The sequence below is a fragment of the Phalacrocorax carbo genome, chromosome 1 (genome assembly GCF_963921805.1).
Source record: "Phalacrocorax carbo chromosome 1, bPhaCar2.1, whole genome shotgun sequence".
NCBI lineage: Eukaryota > Metazoa > Chordata > Aves > Suliformes > Phalacrocoracidae > Phalacrocorax > Phalacrocorax carbo.
The window spans coordinates 58,301,301-58,316,929 of NC_087513.1; the positions used below are offsets into that span (position 1 = coordinate 58,301,301).

Consider the following 15,629-nt stretch of genomic DNA (forward strand, 5'->3'; position numbering starts at 1 on the left):
ACAATATTAGGAGGAGCAAAGTTATCCACAGCTTTAGATGATTTAGATGAGCCTAATACATTTTTGTGTTTAGTACTATTTTCAGAAGAAATTCAGCTCAGGTTTGATTCTGGCAAAGTCTAGAAACCAGAGGCAATTTTTTACTGGGGGATATGTTTGACCTGGATGTATGCAAAAAGGATTTTTGAATTATTTTTGTTATTGCTGTGTTGAGGTTTTTCATTTGTAGCTTGGACAGATGTCTAGCAGTCCCTGAAAATCAGCCACTCGCAATGTTTCAGCTTGTAAACATGCCGGACTTGTGTTTGCACCAAAATGCGTTCAAGAACCTTTGCCCAATTTTCCCAGCCAATCTCACTCTCTGCCTGAGACAAAGCATGGGAAATTTCAAGCCACAGTAAGGATATTTTTGAAAGTTACAACCCTGTAAAGACAGGGTGTTTATAAATTGAAATCTTCATATAATCTTAATAATAGGTTTTGCTACCACTGCATCTCCACCCACGCACAAGAAATACCTATAGCCAGCTCTGAGGCAGAGTCTATCGGCTACTTAGCAGCACACAGTGATGTTACGGAGCAGGGTGGGAAGGCAAGGAGGCTGCTGCCCCCAGGAAAAATGTAAAGCGATTCAAGGCTGAGAGCAGGCGCAGGGTCCGGCCGTGATGCAGCGTGATCCCCGTTCGCCGCCGCAGCGGCAGCGCCAGGCCGGCGGAGCGCTGCAGGGGGACCATGCGGGTAACACTGGGATGCAACGGGGCTCTTCTGCACTCCAGCACTGCTGAGGCTCTACGGGGGACATGCAAGCCACCTCCAATGGCCCACATGGTGTCATCTTCTGTCATTAGCCCACTCTCCTTCGCCAGGTGACTGTCAGAGAGGGCTGCAGAGAGCAAGTGAGGAGTAAGAGCTGAAAAGGCAGAGCAGGAGCCTGGTATTGGCTTGGATGGGACTTCTCTCCCTGGTGCTTGATGGCCATTCACTCTACCTCTCTCCTACCTCGTCACCTCCTCCTCAGTGCTACCCCATACTGGCTTCTCCTACCTTTTTCTCCCCTGCCCATCGATGTCTGCATTTCTTTTTCTATTTATTAACTATCTCCTGACTAAACTCATCTCCCCACAATTGATATTATCAGGACATTTTACTGCTGTAGCTTTGGTCATTGCTAATGTGCTGTGATATACCCCTTCCTTCACACTCATCAAGGCAGCAATGGTCTGTAAGGCAGTGTTTGTACCATTTTTACTGCAGTAAACTCCCTTTATCATCTGATCCTTGGCAACAGCTATAATAAACATAATTATTAATAATAAGGTGAGGAGCGCTAGTATAATGGCTCTACATTGTAGGCAGGGGGGATATTCTTTCATAACTATAAGATCAATTTCTATTTTGCATCAGTTCTTTTACAGGCTTCTTCACCACAATCTGAATGATTTCCAGTGGCACATTAAGTGATGGAGCTTGATATCAGTCACATGTGGCTTGTTCTTTTATCCTCTCCCCAGGGAGAGAATTATGTATGCAACATACTGGTTACGTTGCTAGGGTTTTGTTTGGTTTTTTTTAACATATGCGCTGCTGCATGTTTACATTGGATAAGACCACATCAAAGCAGGCACATTGCATTTGGACAGGGAAGTGGTAAGACCTCTGATGGTCCTTTGTTCCTATGGGATCTCTGCTATTGTCCCAGGCTCACCCCCACAGACCCCATTTGCTGCCCCACTGAGCTTCACCTTGTAGTGGAAAGTTCCTCTGCCCTAAGGATAGCTGTGGACTCTTTGGTCTTAAAATTACCTGCCTGAGTCTAAAGGTTTTGCCACTAGCACAGCATCCCCTGCCGCTGTACAGGGTCAGAGCTGCTAGAGCAGCACCTCACAAGCCTCAAAATGATCATCCCTTGTGGCACAGTGGCTACGTTTGCTGGTATAACCCGACACCCTGTAACCAAGACCTTTAAATGCATACTGAGACATGTGAAAAGATGGCCTAATTTTTGTAAGGTGCTATCTATGAAGAGATTCCCCAAGAGGGATAATGAGCACTTTTGAAAAGCCAGCCTTTCTTCTGGGCATGTCAACACAGGTGGGTAAAAGCAGATGCCCATGAGCACTGTCTGTGCTCCTTGCAACTGTGCTCTTCATCAGCTCCAAATCCCCCAAAACGATGAGTGGTCTCAAGTGTTTCAGTCTCAGAAGGGTGGAGATCCATCAAAATGCCTTTGAAGGGCTTTTCCTGTGTGTCCCTTGGTGCTTCACGAAACCTCACTTCTTCCTCTTGAAGTCATGTCAGGTGGGGCATTAACAACTCAATGTCACTAGTGTCATTTTTTGACAGGGACAGCAGACCTCCTCTGCTGGTTTGGAAGCTCTTTGCCAATACATGTAAGAAAGACACGCCAACAGTTTGCTGCGTAGCTGTGGAATTTGTCTTCCCAGGCCAGAGGCTGGCTCTGAGCCCCACTTCACCACCTGGTACCAAATGGACTCCGCTCAGAAACAGGGTCCTGGAGCAGAAAGAAATGTTTGTGTTTGTGTCTGACTACCTGCCCTTCGTGTACCGTTTCTCACATTTCTTCCACGGGTAGATAGCAAATGTTAGATTAATCTGCAATGAAGATTCCTTCTAAGGCAGGAATCACAAGTGTGAATATGGGAGAACTTTCACGTGTGCGCAGCCTTTGCATTTATCTGGGAGAAGGTCACATCAAAGATGAGCATGTTACGTTTGAACTGGAAGGTGGAGAGAATTATCTGGCCCAAATGATCCAGTGTCTGATCACTTTCATATTTTTATTATAAATATCCTCAGGTTATTTCCCTGAGGCAGGGAAATACTGTTATTCCCATTTTGAGTGAAAGAATAGGGGGCTGAAGTGACTTACCTAAAATGATACAGGGACCATGTGACAGAAAGAGGTAATGAATCCTTGGCTAACACCAAGCCATCTTTCTGAGCTTTTAGAGACAACAGCTATATCCAGCCCCCTTTATTTATTTCTCTAGAAGCCATCATGCCAAAACCTTTGCTAAATTAGAGAGTGAGACTGAAGGAAAGCTTTCAGTGGATTGCTTTTTTCCATAAATGGAAATATCACAAATCATTCTGGGAAAACAGGTCTTTCTGTTCTCGTCCCTCTTTGTCTGCTTCTCTCCTTTTGGACGTCTTTTCCCCTGGCTCTGGCTCTCAGTTTTCAGATGTACAGTCCTGATCATTTAAAAGTGTTCCTACCCCGCAGGAAGGGAGTAGCTTTTCATTCTTTGGAACTTACTATTTTGCAATGGATTGCACTCTGCAGGCAAGCAAGACTTCTGAAAGAGACAGGGCTGCACAAAGCAGCACAAAAATAAACCGTATCACCAACAATACTGAGCCAGGTTCTCATCAGGGGTAACTCGGTCTGACTCTCGCTGCAGCAGAGCTGACGGCTGCCAGCTGTCCTGGATAGACAGCATGTACCCAAACGATGACCTGGCCGCACTGAAGGAGGTCTCTCTGAGGGCTGAACCTGCAGTTAGCGTTGATTTTCATGCATCTTAGACATTCAGTTCCTCTTGGCAGTATGGCACGTTGTCTCTGCTCTTAATGTCCCAGCTGGGCAACTTCTGTCCCGGTCCAGCCACTCGAAGGGTGCCTGTTGCACCAGTCCAACCTCCTCCAGACTGCATTTTCCAAAGTTTGGGCAGGTGACAAGAAAACAGTGGGGATCTCATCTAAGGACTCCCAGTAATACCCAGGGGACTTTAGGGGCTGCTCTGTGATTTTCCATGGACCTGGGCATCCCCAGCATTTCTGTCCTGATACAAGTCAGAGCTCCTCTGCACATCCCAAAGCAGGCTGCTCGAAGGATGCCCACACCGATAAGCCAGGGAGAGAGAGGTGGCTGCAATGAATGAGACTGAGAAACAGGAGGAAGATCTGGTAGGTGAGCATGAGAAAGGATCAGGGGAGAGCCCAAAGTGTGTTGGGAGAGCTGCACAGAGGAGGTGGAAGCACATGGCTTAAGTTTCTCAGAAAGGCATGCAGGAAAAGCCAGAGCGCTCAACACCTGCCTGTTTCAGGGATTGCAGCACAAAGTAGCTCAAGATGGGGAGAGTGGGAAGGGCAAAGGGACACAAGTACAGGAGGATACTGCTCTTACTTCCTTGAGGAGCTCTCTGAGCACCACACACCCTCCCAAAAAATGATTTGCTCTGGCTCAGGCATTCAGGACTATTAACTATAGGGTGGCACATGGCTCTTGCCTCCCTGGCTCCGCAAACCACACGTGCAGCACAGGAAAAGGCTGTTGTGTCAGACCTCAGTAGTGCTGCTGAGCTGCTCCATCCCGCTCCCCACGTGTGGCCGCAGCACTTCCACCAGTGCAGGTGCCAGGGAGGCTGCTGCACCATCTCAGCAAGCCACAGATGTCCATCAGAGAATTGCTGAGTGACCTTGGCGCAAGAAGTGACATCGAGGCCTTCCCTGCATCAAGCGGATTTCTGAACCGCCGCCATCCATCACTCACCTACTCCATGTGCTTGCACAGCCCCTGGCACCAGTGCACCCACACCATGCCCTCTTTAACACGTCCCCGTATGGCACAAGGCAGAGGAGTGCTGTCACCCCCATTTTACAGGGTGGCACTCTAAGGCAGGGAGAAGAAATGGTTTTAACAGCATGTGTGTGGCAGAGCAAAAACTGAATCTTGTTCTCTTATATTCCCAGTTAGCGCATTAATGACCTAAATTCTGCATCCTTTCCCCATCCATCGCCCAGAGGAGCTGGGAGGCATTGGAGGAGAGGGTGTGGTAGACAGGCTAATAGTCAGCATGCAGAGTCAGGGTGTTCTGTGCAGAGCACAGACAAAGCAGGGGCTAAAGTGGGACCCACGCTGCCCATCATGCCCTTATGAACCCCAGCAGGGTTAAGCCAGGGAGGGGAATCAGCCTGGCACAGCATATCAGCCTGTGGTGACGGGCAGGTCCTCAATGCCACAGCATTTTAAGCAAGCCAAGGCTGGACACCCCAATGACCAAGTACCCTGCTGAGCAAGATCAGCAAGGCCTTTTGGACACTCAGCACCAGGAGCAGATTTTCAAAGAGCCTGCATGTCCCCTCAGCCTGCCTAAGTGGTTGGCTATCCCACACAAGTCTGTATAAAAGACACTCTGCATAAGATGCAGCATCTTTCCCAAGCAGCTTGATTCTTCACATAGGAATTAATCAGGTTCAAGTACAGCTAAGAATCTGAGCAGGGGAGAGGCAGAAGAGAGGAAGCAGGGAAAGGATGGCATAGAGTGAGGCGGGGGCTTCCAGATGCAGTGCCTCTTCCCTCCTTAGCTGATTCCAACTGGGGGGCTCTGGCTGTGCACCGGAACCCCGACCTGGGAGGTACACGCAGGCTCTGCCAGCTCCCCCAGTGTGTACAGGCAGGAGGCACTCAGCATTCAGGATCTGCTTAGGCAAGGAGCTGAAATGTGAGGCTGGAGACCTCCCCACTGCCTTAGAGAGTGGCAGTGTTCACGTGCATTGTACAGCAGTGACTACAGCCAAATGACCTACAGCTGCCTGTCTGTTGCAGGCAGATGGCCCCAGGAAGTGAGGGGCTAGGGAAAGGACCCCCTTCACGCTATATCTGCCTTCCTCAAAGGTATTTAAGTGAGGAAGTAGCAGGGTGGGAGTGAGGCAAGGGAATCTGCTTGGCTATGAAGCTTTCCTTCTAGAAGAGCTATGGCTGAGAAGCAGACACTTCTTGAGCGAGGTAACTGAATTGGGGATGGATGATTAATAACCTCCTTTCATAACATGCTGTTTCAATGTGGGAATAACACTTCAGAGGTACATGGAGAGGCTTTGTTCCTACTTTTTTCTCCTATTACTTACCTCTTTCATGAGCACACACTCCTCACTGCTATCTCTAGCCTCTTCATGAAAGCTATTTGAACTAGTAGTTGAAGGCAATAGGTATCTCAGAAGCATCAGACACAAGCTGACTGGATGCAGAAGGAGCTGAGCTTGGAGGCTGACCTAGAGAAACTCACCTGCCTTCTACAGCTTTTTGCTCAGCACTGCCTCCCAAAGCATCCCAAACCTTGCTCCAGCAAGGCTTGGCCATGAGAAGAAACTCAGGGGGAATCCTTTGAGCTTGGTCCTTCCAGCTATTCCCAAACACCTGAAAGATCATTGGAATTCATCTGACATAAACCTTCCAAGACACAACTCAGGGACCTGACACAGTCTCTGCAGGTCTCAGCCTGGGTATGGCTGGCCTGAAAGAGCTCTGGGTTCCTCACAAGCAACCCTTCCCAGAGGCAACAACCACAAGTGTGGTAGCTTCATTGTCCCCTCGCCCTGCACACCCAGCTGGTCCAATGACTGGGCTCAGTACCAGGGTGGCAGGCAGCTTTTCCAGGTTGCCACAGCATTTGTCACTCTCCAGACTTCGGCTCCAAACACTTCTGCTGAGGGGTCAGTCAGCCTGAGCCACTTTGGTGGCTGACTTCTGGTGAGGAGGCCAATGGGACCATCACGCCTATCCATGCACCTCATATGGACAGATTATGTCCATCAGTCTGTGTTAATGACGAGCAAGAGCAAGAGGCCAGAGAGGGATGTAAGGGAAGGCAGGAGAAAAAGGTTGGGGGAACCCCAGGAGGTACAATGAAATTGCCTTCCACGTGGTCACCTTTGTACAAACATGAACAACCTGATCCTTTGAGTTACTAGTCAACCAGTGGTCATGATGATGACATGGCTTAAGGATTACCTCTCTGGAGTGGTATTCCTGATTTCAAGAGGAACAAATGATGAGAATAAGGGCCTGTAGACATCCCAGATGACAAGAGACTGGGAAGATGTTGATGGCCTCCTGCTGAGATGGCTTTGCTTGTCATGGCGTGTGTGAAAAACGGTGCCCCATGACTAAAGCTAGCAAAAGGCCCTGCACATAAACCAGCCTGATGAAACTGAGGGTGACCAGCCTAGCCTCCCTCACTTATGGCGGAAGATTTTGGTCCCCCAGCGCAAAGTGTGTTTTGCTGCTGAGCTGCATACGCACACTTGCACCAAGCTTCATGTAGCCTTAGCCTGTGAGAGGACACAAGAGGAGGCCTGATAAAGGTATGCAAAAACAAGCAGTCACATGGAGAAAGTTGATTAAAAGCTTTTGTTCTTCTCGTACTGCACCAGAACAATGGGCTGTATCCTGCCTGTGAAATGAATACACAGCAAATTCGCAGCTGGGAGAAACAAATGCTTTTCCACCCAAACCTGATCACCCCGCCATACACAGCACTTCTGGCATCCACCAAAGCCACGCCAGGTGAAACACAAACACCCACAGTTACACCGGTGGATGCTGAGGGCAGGGAACCTGACCCTTGTGCTTCGCAGTGTGACCCAGTCTCTGGCTCCTTTTCCCATCCCACCCCCCTCAGAGGTGGGCAGTGGTCTTCTGTCCGTCTGCAGCAGGAGACATATCTGCTGTCCAAAGCTCTTAAGTGAGGGGCACTGGACTAGGTGGGCATCAGGCTGGATCCTGATGGCGAATCCCACGTGCCTGTGCAAATAAGTGTGTGCAAATACGTGTGCAAGTGTGCAAAGGCAGTACCTGGGCATTTAATGGGCAGCCACACACGAGTGGGAGTGCTGCCTGGGAGGACGGCAGGGCAGGCACAAAGGGCGACGCAGAGGGCAGCTGTTCCTGCAAGGCAGGTTTTGGTGTTCTCATTTGTTCTTTTTTCCTTTTGTTCCCTAGGGAATTTTAAAGGTCTGTGTAAGCAAATCGATCACTTCCCTGAGGATGCAGATTATGAAGCCGATACAGCAGAGTATTTCCTCCGTAAGTCTTCAGGCTCTTCTCCTTGCAATGTCTCGTAGGTGCTAGTGCCGCGTGTCTTTGCTTTCTGAAGGTAGGGTGGTGGAGACGCTGGGACCTGCGAGGCTTAGAGGGCCAGAGGAGGTGACCCCAGACACTCACCACCTCCCAAAAACGGCTCCACTCTCAACTCCCTGGGGCTCTGCCTATGAGACAGAGCAAGTTTCAAACTCACAGTAACAACCAGGGACATTATTTTTTAACAGCAATTGGTTCCGATATAAATCCAGAGTCTTAATGCAAATCCATTGGAGAGCTGCCGGTCAGGACTGGGCTAGCTGGGGCAGTGTGAGTGTGTGTGAGCGCATGTGTCCTCCTAAAGCAGAGGAAGTTTATATTTCCTTACCTGATACTCCAGTTACATCAGATTTAAGAAATTAGCTGGATTGTATCCAAGGAGCACCTATTTCCCTTTTCACCTTTTCCCAAACACCACTTGCCTACAAAGGCTGCAGATCTGATCTTTCCTGGTTTTAGTGATTTTAGTGATGAGAACAGGAAGCAGGAATAAGGACAGTCAGAGCCCTTTGAAGAAAAGACCTGGGGCTCACCCAGAGCCCCTGGGAGGGGTGCTGTACCCCCAGCCCACAGTGTCTCTGTAAGGAAACCTAACCTGAGCTCCAACAGCCTGGGATGTGCAGGTGAAGCTCGCACTGCTTTGTGCACAGGGACAGGGAAGGCAGCCTGGCCCAGCAGGGCAGATCCACATAATGTGTTGCCCTCTCTGATCACAAGTCAGGATTTCCACCTGCCCCAGAAGCAGGAGCTTGCTCTTCCTTTAGCACAGCTGAATAGGGATCACTCCTTTTAGGTCCCCACCTTTCTATCCTGCCCTCCCTCCACAAGCCCAATGCCTTTTGACATCACAGGAAGAGATCTTTTCCCTTCAGAAACTGGAGATGAGAGCTTTTGACCTCCCAAGGTTAAGCATCAGAGGTCTCCAAAGGCAGGGAGTCTTTCAGAATAGCTCCTTGTCATATGGGCATGCTCCAAGCCAGATGTGGAGACCCAGCCCTGCGGCAGGGATGAGAGAGATAATTTACTCTCTGTGAGGCTCATTTGTATTTGAAAAGAGGCACATCTTATGCTGCTTCCTCTTGGTTTCTCAAACAGTTCTTCATCCACCATAAACTGTAAATAATCCAGGGAGACTGCTTCTTGCAGGTGCCTTTCAGCAGCATCAGTCTCTTAATCACTGCATGGCCCCTGAACGGCAGACCTGAAGACCGGGGTTTGACCTGGTTTGGCATAGCGACTACACAGGCTGTCTCTGAGGGCAAACCAGCTCTTGCAGAGTCGTTTGGGAGTGAGGAAGCTGCTTGCAGCATCAGCTGCACTTCAGAAAGAGGATTTGGAGAAAGGGAGAGAACATCTCAAGAAGAATGGGTCTGTTCCCTCAGAGGAAACAAGATCTGAAGACAAAAATTGGCCCAATGTCAGGACCTGACAGTGTCCCCACGGTAGAGCCCCTTTTAAGAAAGAACCAGGTTCAAAGAGAGATTTGGCAAGTCAATAAAGGACTACTTGGGTCACTCCCGAGGGAAGTGGGATTTCTGCTGGCTTAGACCTGACTGGAGAGGGACCCCACTGAACAGCTTCTTCCCAGGACTTCTGCCAACCTGGAGTCCTGGGAGCTCTGCATGGGCGGTGCCTGGCAGTACTGGCAAGAACAGCTAGGAAGCTGATTATTAGTATCAGACTAGGTGATTCCCTCATTCAGGAGACCAGGACAATTGTGGGGCAGTGTCCACAGCCTGGCTAGAAGGGGTCAGACTTTCTTTCTGCCAGCCATCCACATAGGTATCTTAGGCTTTTTGAATTCAAATGCCTGTTGTCAGAGAGGAAACAGAAGCATTTCTTTGCCAGAAGACACTTGAGTTAGAGAGTAGACACGATACGAGGAAGCATCTGAACACCATCATGAGTCCCTTTCTCTTTAGACCAAAGGCTATGGACTCAGGAAGACTGGATGAAATTCTGCCCCTCTCTTGCCAGCATGGTCCTCCTGAGGGGCAGAAAGCAGGGGTTGACCAAGGCTGCTGTCCTCCCCCATCATGTAAGGCCCACAGCTCCCCATGTCAACTGACAACTTTGCGTTCTCCCAAGAGACTTGAATTTCAGAATTAAGACCCAGATAAAACTGATGTGCTCAGGGCCAGGCTGTGGGACTGACCGACCATCCCTCTAGAAACCCTCTGAACAGGGGATGCCTGCTAGGTGTTTGCTTACCGCCATTTAAGCTTCACATTGTCAAATCCCGCCTTGCTTTCCAGAAGCTATTAAGATGGTTATTATCACTGTCCTGTTCCCTGAAACACAGCCAGCCAGAACTGGAAAGCAAGCAAAAGAGGTTTCTCCCTGCCTTTTGCATTCCCCATATACAGCCAGTGGTCTAGGGCCCCCTTCAAAGAGCCGATTGCTTGTGCCTGGTAGGATTCTGATGCCAACAAGGTCTTTGAAGCACGGTCTCTGCCCACTTAGGAAAAAAGTCCTGTGCTTGCTTCGTAGGGTTCATTCTTGCAGGCAAGGAAGGATTAACTTTCATGCCCCCTTCCAGATCTTTGCTCTGCAAGCAGAACTGTACCAGCCTGCCTGATACCTTTCTTTATCAAGCAAGGCTTCATTTCACACTTTAACAGCTTATTTTCTCTTGGGAAGGGAGGAGGGAAGGCCTTCCTAGTTATAAAATATGAATATTAGCAACACAAACTCAGACAGACCATCGGTACCCACTGAACAACCCACGAGCAGTGTGTGTGCGCATGCATGTGTGCGCGGGTGTGCATATACACAGTCCGGGCCTTTTGCTGTGTGCATACAAAAGAGTTCCCCCAGAAGATTTGGGGTATGTTTTGCACGCGCATGTGAGCATATACGTGCATCTATGCCATTGCCCTCTGCTGGCTGAGCTCTTCCTATATCGACTGACAGAGAGCGTGCGTGTGTGGGAGCTGACACATCCAAACCCATCACTGCCCTCTGGAAGGAGCCCAGTCGTTTAAGCACTAGGATAAGCCCCACGTTTTGGCATGCAGGGCTGGGACTTTTGCTCCTCAGTCCTCACCACAGCCACAAAGCAGTGCACAGTACCAGGAGCTCCTTCCCAGCCATTAAAAAAAAAAAATCTCTCCTTGAGATGCTCATGCCCTTTCAGGAGGATTTGAGATTGAGCAGCTCCACGGGAAGCATTCGGGTTGCTGCTCTTTGAAGAGCAGGCATGTGAGGCAGCACCCTGCAGGAGGAGAAGCTGGATGGTGCTGGGGCTCCCCCTCCAGACTGTAGTGCCCCCAAAAGCAGAGGAAAAGAGCCTGAGGGGGGACAGGCAGCATGGGCAGGCTTCCAGCTCATCCACCAGCCCCACAGCCCTCTCTGCCTCCCTGTGCCAGGCCACCAGCTACACGGCAGCATCAGCAGCCAGGGCAGAGGAGAGCTGCTTGGGACCGCTCTCTTTTTCTGACACACTTTGTTTCTCTCTCCCTCCCTCCGTCCCCCACTGCCTATATCGTTCCTTGAATTACTTCCCCCACACACGTTGCCCTCTGTCTCTCTCCTTCGCCCCCACCCATGAAATGTGCTTGTGTCCCCCTGTCCCCTCACCCCGGTGCTGTTTCTGTGCCCCTTTTTCCTCTCTCTCACACATGCGCTGTTCTTTCTGCCCCTCTCCCTCTCTCCTCCACAGGGGCTGTTAGAGCCTCTAGTATTTTCCCGATCCTGAGTGTGATTCTGCTTTTCATGGGTGGACTCTGCATTGCAGCCAGCGAGTTCTACAAAACCCGACACAACATCATCCTTAGTGCCGGCATCTTCTTCGTGTCCGCAGGTAAAGGGATGCACAGGGCCTGATGCCCTGGAGATGGGCTCCAGGGGTGGGGTGCAGGCTGCAGGGCCACAGTTGCCTAGGAGGAGTGCCTGTGTTTCCCAGCCCTTGTGAGACCTATCTGGGGTGAAAGCAGCCTCCCAGGAATGCCTCTCTGTCCCGTCTGCTCACCTGGCAGAGGCAGGCAGCAGCACCCTGCAGACAGGGGCTTTCCTGCTGCTTGGGAGCTGCTGGAGGAAGAGGGTTTCCCCACATCCCATGTCTCTCAGGGACCAGCCGGTAGTGCAGTCCAGGGATGCGGCAGGCACATGAGGAGGGTCTTGACTGTGTTTCTCAAGGAAAGCTGCCCACCAGGAGGGGATGGGTAGCTGGGGGAGCCTCCTGTCCTCTCCTCCCAGGGGCAGGGGCTCAACCCCATGGGCCCTGCCACCACGCTCAGCCCTCCTGACGTCTCCCTCTCTCTCCCACTGGCCGGCTGGCAGGTCTGAGTAATATAATTGGCATCATCGTATACATATCAGCCAATGCTGGAGACCCCTCCAAGAGTGACTCCAAGAAGAACAGCTACTCCTACGGCTGGTCCTTCTACTTTGGGGCCCTGTCCTTCATTATAGCTGAGATGGTGGGAGTGCTGGCCGTCCACATGTTCATAGACCGGCACAAACAGCTGCGCGCCAACGCTCGTGCCACGGACTACCTCCAGTCCTCCGCCATCACCCGCATCCCCAGCTACCGGTACCGCTATCAGAGACGCAGCCGCTCCAGCTCCCGCTCCACTGAGCCTTCACACTCCAGGGATGCCTCTCCCGTCGGGATCAAAGGGTTCAACACCCTTCCATCAACAGAGATCTCGATGTACACCCTGACCAGGGACCCGCTGAAGGCAACCACCACCCCCACCGCCACCTACAACTCCGACAGGGATAACAGTTTCCTCCAGGTTCACAACTGTATCCAGAAAGAGAACAAGGACTCTATCCACACCAACACAGCCAACCGCCGGACCACCCCGGTATGAAGCCGTCGCCAGGAGCTGAAAATGGGGCAGGAGCTGAAAGGAGGAGATGGGTGGGCTGTGGGGTGGGAAGGGTGGAAGGGGGCAGAAGGGGGGTGGGAAGGAGGAGGTGGAAGTGCCCCATGGGGGGGTGGGGACCTTCCCAACGCAAAAAAAAAAAATCCATTAAAAAAAAAAACAAAAAAAACCACAAAAAAAAACTACAAAAAAACAACCAACGAACAAGCAGATACACAGACAAACAAGCGAGCGAACAAAAAAACAAACAAATGAAAAGGAAACGTGAGGAAAGAGACAACAGTGAAAAAAATTATTTAAAAAAAAAGAAAAAGAAAAAAGGAAAAAAAAGAAAAACTTTAAAACCGAGAGAGATTTAAAAAATAGAAATAAATTTAAAAGAAAATGCATGATTTCCCATGTACCATTATTTTAACATTTAATAAAAACAGACTTAAAAAAAAAAATGAAAGGGAACCAAGAAATAACAAATGACAATAAATCAAGTGGGAGATGGAGGAGGAGGAGGAGGAGGCAGCTCTTTGGATTTTGGGGGTTTTATTCTTTAATTTTACAGTTTGTTTCCCACTAACCTTTAATGCAGCATGGGCTCCTTGGGGAAGAGGGGATGGGGGTTTGGCCGGCAGTGACTTCGGTGTCCTTGGGCCAGTTATGGAGAATCCCAGGGTGCCGGGGTCAATGTGACCTGCTCTGTTCTCCAGGGGATCCATGGGGATCTGCTCATCCCCACGGATCTGTAGGGGTTAAGAGTGGCTCCTGTCCCTCCAGAGCGCAGGAGCTGATGCTGAGTCACCCCTCTGCAGTGTCCCCAGAGGGGGTCCCCCCTTCCCTGGCCCTGGGGACCCTGGGGTTAATGGTGGCAGTGCAAAAAGCAAACAGACACAGTAAATAAAGACACACACACAAAAAAAAAAAGAACAAAAAAGGTTTCTTAAAAAAAAAGTGGCAATTTTTTTAATAAAACAACAGCTATAAATAAATGTAAATATAATAAGTGGATTTACTTGCAAGAAAAACAGATAGTATTTTTTTCTTTTCATTTTTGTTTTCTCCAGCGTCAAACTGTGAAAAAAAATAAAGAGGAGAAGGCAGTGGAGAGCGGGGTGGGAGGTGCAGGCAGGGGGCGGGGGGCTGGTGGAGGGGAACCAGAGCTCCGGTCTCTTCAGGGTGCTGCAGGCCAGGGGGATGCAGGAAGGCAAAGCTGGGGGCAGCTTGCTGATGTGGGGGGTTGGCACTCATGCACACTCTCCTGTGAATGCTCTGGAGGCTCCCCGGGGCAGCTGTGTGCCCCCCAAATCTGCCTGGGCACCCCTGAGGTCCCATCAGTGGGGCTGCAGCCATGTGAGGGCATGGCAAGGCCCACTCAGCCACTCCTGACATCCACCCCCCAGGCACAGCCAGCCTACCCTGACCCAAAGCCGGCCGCCAGCTGCTTGGCCTTGACATGTGTAACCCCCACCGGCACCCATCCCAGGGAGACCCCCGCTCCAGGCCTGAGCCCCCCCGAATCCCGGCAGCCATGCCAGGGAGAGGTGCGAGGCCACTGGGCGTGCAGGCGGAATGGGGCACAGGGGGTGCCAGAAACTGCTTTTAATCCATCTCCCTGCTCGATGGCCGCTGTGGATACAGGGGAGAGGGGAGGCGTCAGCAGGGTAGTGGGGGTTGGGGGGCCTCTTCAACACCCTGCGAGCCGCCAGCCAGCCCGGGGCAAGGACAGGGCCCCTGTTGGGGTTGCTCTCCAAAAGTGGCAGTGCCCTGAGCAGGCGCGAGGCTGAGGGTTTGCAGGATGGTGCCGCCAAGCCCTTCGGCAGCTCAGACCCACTTTTTGACTTTTTTTCTGTCCCCGTTCCTGCTGCTCCAGTTTTAGGAGCTGTGCAGTCCCGCTTTGGGTCCCAGCGGGGTTTCTGCTTAAAAGCAGCCTGATCCTCCCTGCACCACCCCCCCAATGCTGCTTTAACCCCCCATCCCCTCTTGGGGCAGGGCTGGGGGCAGCAGTGGGAGGGGGTCACCCCCAAAAATGGCATCACGGGGCAAGAGGAGGATGCATGCAGCTTGGCTGGGTGCCCCCTCCCCACTGCTGAAATCCCCTCCCATCACCCCTCTAGCCCTTTAAAAAAGATTCCCAGGGAACACTCCCTCACCCCCGATATCCCCCAAGGAATAAGTTAAAGCCGTTTTCCCAGACCCCAGCGCAGAGGGAGGGCGGCGTTGGGGTTTCCATCCCCAGCTGCCCTCGCGGCCTGATGCCACAAGGAGCTGGGGAGCATTCACAGGGCAGAGCGTGCCCCCGGGCCAGGTGGGAAGCGGGGAGTGTGCCGGGAGAGCACGTGCAGGTGGCGAGGGCTGGCGGGGAAGTTTTTTCCAAGGGTGTTGCTCATGTCCAGCTCAAACCAGTACAAGAAACCAACCTCCCTTTTCTTTATTTCGTGGTTTTTTTCAGACTGTTAAAAAGAAAAAAAATTTTAAAAAGAGAAAATGACAAAAAAAAATCCTGGTACATGAAATAAAGATTTTTTTTTTTATAACTTGGTCCTCGTTTATGTGGATTTATTGGGGGGGATTTATTGTCCCACTGTGCCGGAGGAGTACCTGGAAACCCAGCAGGAGAGTCAACTATTGCAACAGCTTTGTGCTTTTCAGCTGACAATCTTGCTTCAACTGCTCTTCTCAAACCAGTCTCTGCGACACAAGGAGGAGGCAAGAGGAGATGGGGTTGCACAACTGTTTCTGAAGTAAGTGCAGGTAAACTCAAGTCATGTGTGCCAGCTTTCCCTACTGCCCTCCGAAATATCACCTCCAGCCCCTGCTTAGCCCCCAGCATTGACCGTCCTGTCCCATTTCTCCTGAAGTGGTGTAAACACAAGGGATGATGCCGCAGCTCCCACCCGAAGACAGCTGCTCTTGTGGCAGCAAGC

General features: G+C 51.0%; 1 protein-coding gene across 3 annotated transcripts in view; it reads left to right on the plus strand.

The window, feature by feature from the left end:
- Positions 1–12,775, plus strand: part of CACNG2 (calcium voltage-gated channel auxiliary subunit gamma 2) — a 51,989-nt gene extending 39,214 nt beyond the window's left edge. For 2 of the 3 annotated variants that reach the window (XM_064455416.1, XM_064455407.1), the window contains 3 exons: positions 7,745–7,828; positions 11,544–11,684; positions 12,164–12,775. In XM_064455416.1, the coding sequence (XP_064311486.1) occupies positions 7,745–7,828; positions 11,544–11,684; positions 12,164–12,699 (761 nt within the window). In that variant the 3' untranslated portion in view covers positions 12,700–12,775. The remainder of the gene's footprint in view (positions 1–7,744; positions 7,829–11,543; positions 11,685–12,163) is intronic. The other variant, XM_064455424.1, reaches the window with a different exon arrangement.
- Positions 12,776–15,629: the final 2,854 nt, after the last annotated feature.